At 44.3% G+C, this 6,914-nt stretch overlaps 1 protein-coding gene across 1 annotated transcript in view; it reads left to right on the top strand.

The window, feature by feature from the left end:
• Window positions 1-480: 480 nt before the first annotated feature.
• Fam71e2 (family with sequence similarity 71 member E2) overlaps window positions 481-6,914 on the top strand; it is a 19,027-nt gene continuing 12,593 nt past the window's right edge. Inside the window, exons 1-3 of the mRNA XM_021218606.1 lie at window positions 481-630; window positions 849-1,003; window positions 1,082-1,337. Of these exons, the coding sequence (XP_021074265.1) occupies window positions 481-630; window positions 849-1,003; window positions 1,082-1,337 (561 nt within the window). The remainder of the gene's footprint in view (window positions 631-848; window positions 1,004-1,081; window positions 1,338-6,914) is intronic.

Here is a 6,914-nt window from a genome sequence, read left to right as displayed (position 1 = left end):
CACAGGCAGAGCTAGGCCTGTGATTCAAGTCTTTGGGTTAATGATCCCTATAGAGGTTCTATCACAGATCCCTGGGGGTGGGGGTGGGGTCCTGTGTCATCACAATCTTGGGTCCAGGAGATGGAGATGTTCTGATAAGAGTTCTGAGTCACCTATCCCAGCCCTCAAAAGACTCCACACCTTATTCTGGAATGATGATGCCCCTGGGCAGTTCCCAGGAAGCAGCCCCTGGGGTCTAGTGAGGTCACAAAGCCCCTCTCAAAGGTTCCACCCACGGCCTAGTGCTGACTACCTCTCTGCAGGGCCATGGCCATACCAGAGTCTCTCAGCCCTGGGGACACTCCACTTTCTGTCACTGCTGAGCTCCTGACATCCTTGAAGCCCAAGGGTCCAAAGCTGGTGGGCTGGGGTGGGGGTCAGGGCTCCACTTGGGTCCAGAATCCTTGAATCTACACACCCCCACCCGCCGTTAGGGCAGCCATGAGGCGGCTGTGGCACTTTATTTTCCCTCCACCTCCTCCGGAGCCTCCGAAGTGGGTCCCCATCCTTGGAGAGATGCAGAAGACCCTTCAGATGGCCGAGTACCTGCCCCTCCGCCCGCTGCCCATGTTCGAGAGTAACTTTACCCAGGTCCCCAGCTCCCTGTGCCCCCTGGAAATGGGGGAGGAAGGCTGAGACACAGGAAGAGAGAGGGAACCCCTGGGCAGAGTGGGTTGAACAGGGATTTGGAATTTGAACTCCTGTAGGTAGAAGATGGGTTTGGAAAGAAAGGAGGCTCTCAGGTGAGGGATGCTGGAGGCATGTTGGAGAAAAAAACTGGTTCCAGCCCTGCTCCCTGGCTGCCCCAGGTAACCAACAATGGGACTCCTGCGTTATTGCACAACAAATCCAACAAGCTGACTATGGGTGTTGCGGCATCCTTGCCTGGCCTAGTGCTGCCTGACATTCTGTTGATTGCTCGGCCCCCTGAGGACCAGGAGTCCTCCAGTCTCATCCTAACCAGGTATGTTCCTTGAGCCCCATCCTAGCTCACTCCACTCCATCCTATCGCACTAGCTACCTTGTCTCCCACCTCCCACAGAATGATCCCATTAGACCTTGCCCGCCTGTATGTCCATGATCTGCCCACCTGGCGACTGAAGCTGCGTCTGAGATCTGGCCGTCACTATTTCCTGGCACTGGATGCCCCTGAACATGAGCTGGCCTTTCTGTTTGACCGCTGGATTCGCCTCATCAACATGCTTCGTGGGCCTAAATTATCCCGGACACCAAAAACGGAACGCTCCCTGCTGGAAGTACCCCCAGAAGTCACTCCTGCCTCCACTTGGCACTTTCAGGTGAGGATTCAATGAGCGAGGCCTGGAAACCACCGTCCAGATTCCACAGAGAACAGGGGACCCACAGCCCACAGGCTAGCCGCTCCCACCTCATTGGAAAGGAGCTGGGATCCTGGAATGCTGGATTTAAAGGGAGAGTATGACCTCATGGGACCAAGGAAGAAAAGATGGGGAGGAAGGTGCAGTCTGGGTAGGTAAGACAACAATTATGGGGTGGAAAAAAAAGATCAGTTGGTAAAGATATTATTGCCTAGGAACTATAAGAATCTGAGTTCAGTCCCTCAGAACACACATAATAATGCTGAGAGTTGCCAGGAGTAGTGGCATACATCTTTAATCCCAGCACTTAGGAGGCAGAGGCAGGTGTATCTCTGAGTTCCAGACTAACAGGTTTTACAAAGCCAGTTCAAGGACAGTCAAGGCTACACAGAGAAACCTTGTCTTGAAAAACAAAAACAGTAAACCCAAAACCAAAACAAACGGTGGGGTATACTGGCACAGGCCTGTGATCCCAGTGCTGGGGAGGGAGAGAGGTAGGTTCCTGGCCTTGCCTGATCTACTTAGTAGATTCCAGTCCAGTGACAAAACTCTATCTCAGAAGGAAACACAAACAAACAAAAAACAGACAGTTTCTTGAGGGATAACACCTGAGGATGTCCTCTGGCCTCTACATACACAGACTTGCATACACACACAGACACACATAGGCCAGAAAAGTGGCCAGGAACCCAGGCACAGTGGTACAACACTTGGGAAACCAAGTTAGGAGGCTCCTGCCCCAACCTTTGGGATGGACAGTATGAGGTGGGACCCAGCCTCAGACAAAGGAGATCTCTGGCCTTGTAACTCTTACATTTTGTGCTAATGCGTACTGGTTTCTTTTCTCTTAGTATTTTGTGCTAGTAAGCATTGATTTCTTACCACTCTGTGGCTGAATGTCTCTGGTTCTGGTAATAAACTCCTGTTGGCAGTAGCAGGGGTTTAAGAAGAGAAAAGGGTTAACTGCTAGGGCTCTTTTCTCTCTGGCTCAAGGACCTCTCTTCTCCAGGCAAGAGGCTTGGAACTCATTAAATCTTCATGAACCAGAGAGAGAAGAAAGGAAAAGAAAGAAAATCATTTACACAGATAACATGCACAGGCACACACGCATTCATACACACACACACACACACACACACCACGTATTCATACACACACACACATACCCTGGTCAGGCCCGACCAACTGTCTCATCAACTTCATGAGTGCTCATGCATACTTACATACATACACATATACTTACAGATGTATGTATGTACATACATATAGACATGTGGACAAATATATATATATTTGGTGGATGGGCCTGAGCCCCAAGTGTCACACTTTATTCCTTCTCTATCGCCTTGTTAGACAAAAGTTCTTCATGAAGTTACTGCATAGATAAAATGATACACAAAAAATGTTACAGAAGGATGTCAGTAACAAGTTCAAAGCAGTGCTTCATTCTGTAAGTTTATTATAAGTTCAAAGCAACAGTTTCACGTGGCCTTGCTATATCATAGTGCACACCTGTGGCTTCATCCTTGGACCTGACCTAGAGTGAATATTTTCCCTTGATCACAAATTGATCCCAAGCCTATTTCTCTTCTTAGTGTACTTGTGAAAGTTCATTGTATCCCTTATTATGCAGCCTTTACTTATTATTCTATGAGGAGTGGTCACATTCTATCTCAATTCTAATCTTATTACATCTTTCTGGCAAAACAACTAAAACTATTTCCTACAGCTTTCTTAAAATTATTTCAATCAAATCAGGAATTCTATAAAGTCATTAATTCATCTGAACAGCATTAATTCATGAAAGTTCATCTTCATGTTGATCTGCAGGAAATCTGCCCAATAGTGTATCTGCTGCCCAGGAACCATTAGGCTGTGTAATAGTGACAGGAAAGGCAGATCAGCAGTGAGAAGCCATCCCGGGATGCAGTCTCTAAGGACCGTGCATCCAAGCGCTCACCCCTCACAGGCCATGAAACCAGTGGGCAGTCTCCAGAAAATCCTACCCGTGTGTCTTAGCCTTTCCTAGACGGCTTCTGACATCTCCTCCCTTAAAATAAAATGAAGAGTTAATCTCTCTGTTGTGGAGATTGTACAGCAGATCCTAGATTTTTGAAGATGATTGGAAAAAGAAACAGAAGCAAAGCAATCTCTAAATTTGTAAGGAAATTCCATAGGGAGTTTTTTTTTCCCTTTAAATTATTTATTTTATGTATGTAAGTACACTGTCACTATCTTCAGCCACAACAGAAGCGGGCCTCAGGATCCGTTGGTCGTGAGACATGTGGTTGCTGAGATTTGAACTCAGGGCCTCTGGAAGAGCTGTCAGTGCTTTTAACAGCTGAGCCATTCCTTCAGCCTGGGAGTTTTTTTTTTTTTTTAACAAATTTTAACTGAATTAGAAAATAGCTAGACAGCTCCTGGTAGTCATCTGAAATTGTAGAGTTTCCATGTTTATAGAAAGCTGTAATTATTTCTAACACGTTGTAGATGTGTTTGTTTTAAATTAGAGGACAGAGGAATAACGTGAATCCATTTATGATTGACATGACATGAATTGGTTATAGTGTCTTAATATTTTTAACCTGAGTCCCTATGTAAAAAAAAGAATGGCTTTTTCTAAGGCTTTAACTCTATCTGTCTAACCTTGATCGATTTTTTTTTGCCTAAATGATCAATGTCAGGGAAACATTTAGGGTGAAGGAATTTATATGATTAGGGGGTATGAACCTATTAATCAGAGAGGCAGCTGAAGGTAATATAGATCCCATCATTTAAAATAAGTGCATTGATGAATTTCTTTGTGTGCGAGAGAATGGTAATATCCCATTCCAATGTATACATAGCAGAACCCTCATACCAAAGTTGTGAAAAATCAACAGGTAACAAAACATAAGTGGACTGACATATATGCGGAAAAAACCTTTAAGACTCATGTGGGATTTATACAGTTAGTCAAATAGTTGTCTTACAGGAAATGTTGTATGGAGACCCATATTTAGCAATTTTTGTATCTCCTGTATATCTCCTGTGTATAGAGTAGCAAAAGGTGAGACAATACAGAATTAAGTCCGTCAGGTGTATCAGGAGCCATGTCCTCAGTGTCTTCTTTTGATGGGGTATCTGACACAGGTGGAGAACATGGAGATGTTGGCTGAGGTGGGCATGGAGGAATTGGCAGGCGTGGAACTCTCTGCCTCGAATCCATTGGGGAAGTCCTGGCACAATCAACTGGTTTGGCAACCATAGAGTCCTGTGAAAACATATAAACAGAGCTTCTCCCGGAATAAAACATCTGGTTTTGTTTTGTTTTGTTTTGTTTTAATTATCCAGTTTGTAGGTCTTTTTTTTTTTTTTTTTTATCTTATTAGAGGTTTGGAGTAAATTTTATTTTGAAATGTTTAAAAAAGGGACTTACGTTTTGTTTTGTAAAACATGGTAAGGAGATGAGTATTTATCTTATGTTGATGACAAAATGTCAAAATAAGATGAATATAATCTTATTTTGTAACTTAGATATATTTGTGCCTTAAAGGTCTGATGGGCTCGTTCCATAATAGCCTGTCCCTGTGGACTATAGCGTCTATCAACAGATGTAAGACAGCAAAAGTCAAACACCAGTTTTTAAAGGTTTTGGAGTATAAACAGGGACATTGTCTGTTTTTAAAGCCCTTGACATTTCCCAGATTATAAAAGATAAGACAAATGCTGTATCATGACTGTGAAAGCTTCTCTAGGTTGGGCATAAACAACATGAGAACAATTATCCCCACACACATGAATAAAGGCTAATTTCCCAAAAGACAAGGCATGCATAGTGTCTATCTGCCTTAAATCACAAGGCCACAGGCTCACTGGGGGTTCATTCCCAGGGGAGCCAGCAGTTCTGCAGGAATGCAAGAGCCCCTCCTCCCGAGAGCTGCCGCAGTGATTTGATCATGTGACTGCATTGCTCTGCCTTCATAGAAAAAGTAGCTTTTGTCAAGGAATCAAATTTACCTATACCTTGATGGACGGACAGGACCAGGAGACACAGAATGAACTCAAGCATGTCCCATGAAGAAAACGCAGATTCTAGATGGCAGCCAGACTTGTAACTGGAAAGTGGGTCTAGAAGAGTGAATCAGCTAGAAAACAGTGGAGTGGTTTCAAAAAGGGCTTCTCCTTTGGGTTTCTTTGTTTTTGTTTTTGTTTTTGTTTTGTTTTGTTTTTTTTAAAGACAATTATTGCTATTAGCTCCATTTGTTATACAGAGGTTTCTAGTGTGAGGAGAATTCTTTATGACTCTCAATAATTATGGCATCCCTGTCTGAAGGGGAGCCATTAGGCCTGCAGGGTAATGAGGCTGATCTGGTTCTAAAAGTGTTAATGAAGCTTTAAGTTTTGGAGGTAATTCGGCTGTAAATTGTTTGTTTTGTCATTAGAGTCAAACTCTGCCACTCCCTGTGGAGCTTGGGCTAAGAGCTTCTGGGCAGTTCTCTGTTCTGAATGAAACCTGTTTTGGTAGGGTGCTCTTCATTTTCCTGGAAAAAAATCAGAACCAATTACCTCAGGAACTATATCTATTCGCTACCCTGAAGTGGAACCCTGACCTGCTATCTGTCCCATGGTCCCTTCAGGAAAGGGGGGCTGTAAGCTCTTGTAGGAAGACAAACAACAGGGCAGTCAGAGGTAAATATTGTTGGGGAAGCAAAACAGAGGTTCAGTCCTGTGCTGCCTGGGGGTTGCCCATTGCAGCTGTTGGATAGTTGGATAGCTGTTGGATAGCTGTTCACTGACAAATGAACTTGTTGTCTGAGGATGGTGAATTACCCCCAGGGTGTGAGGGGCTTGGAGGAGATTCCTTACCTAGCTTCCCTGGTTGGGCAGGGTTGTTGCAGTCTTGGAGTGCAGTAGCATCAGATAAAGGAGTACTGTTTCTATGAAAAAGCAGATGGTATTCCTTTTGCCAGTGATATCCTCTCAGACAGCAGAGGACATAGTGATCAAGCCTTGCCTGGACTTCAACTCTGCATGGGGCCAGGAGCATTAAGAGTTACCAGACCTCCTGCCCTGCTGGGACATTGTGTGCTGTTGTGTCCAGGCTCGCTACATGAATAGCATTTGCAGGCCATGCCTGCCTGATTACATTTTTTTCCCTTGATTAGTAAGATTCTGAGTAGTGCTCTGATCTTGTAAGGCTGTTGTAAAGGCCACACCTTGAAGATATGAAGTAGCAACCTGGGCACATGCTTTAATAAAATCAGAAATATTTTCATACTGGGCGGTGGTGGTGCACGCCTTTAATCCCAGCACTTGGGAGGCAGAGGCAGGCGGGTTTCTGAGTTTGAGGCCAGCCTGGTCTACAAAGTGAGTTCCAGAACAACCAGAGCTACATAGGGAAACCCTGTCTCGAAAAACCAAAAAAGAAAAGAGGTATTTTGAGATTTTTTTTTTTCAGTTGTCCTTAGATTTATTTATTTATTTATTGAGTTTTACGAGACAGATTCTCTGTATAGCCCTGGATATCCTGGAACTCACTCTGTAGACCAGGCTGGC

The sequence above is a fragment of the Mus pahari genome, chromosome 19 (genome assembly GCF_900095145.1).
Source record: "Mus pahari chromosome 19, PAHARI_EIJ_v1.1, whole genome shotgun sequence".
NCBI classification, from domain to species: domain Eukaryota; kingdom Metazoa; phylum Chordata; class Mammalia; order Rodentia; family Muridae; genus Mus; species Mus pahari.
This window is presented reverse-complemented; position numbering and strand designations above follow the sequence as displayed.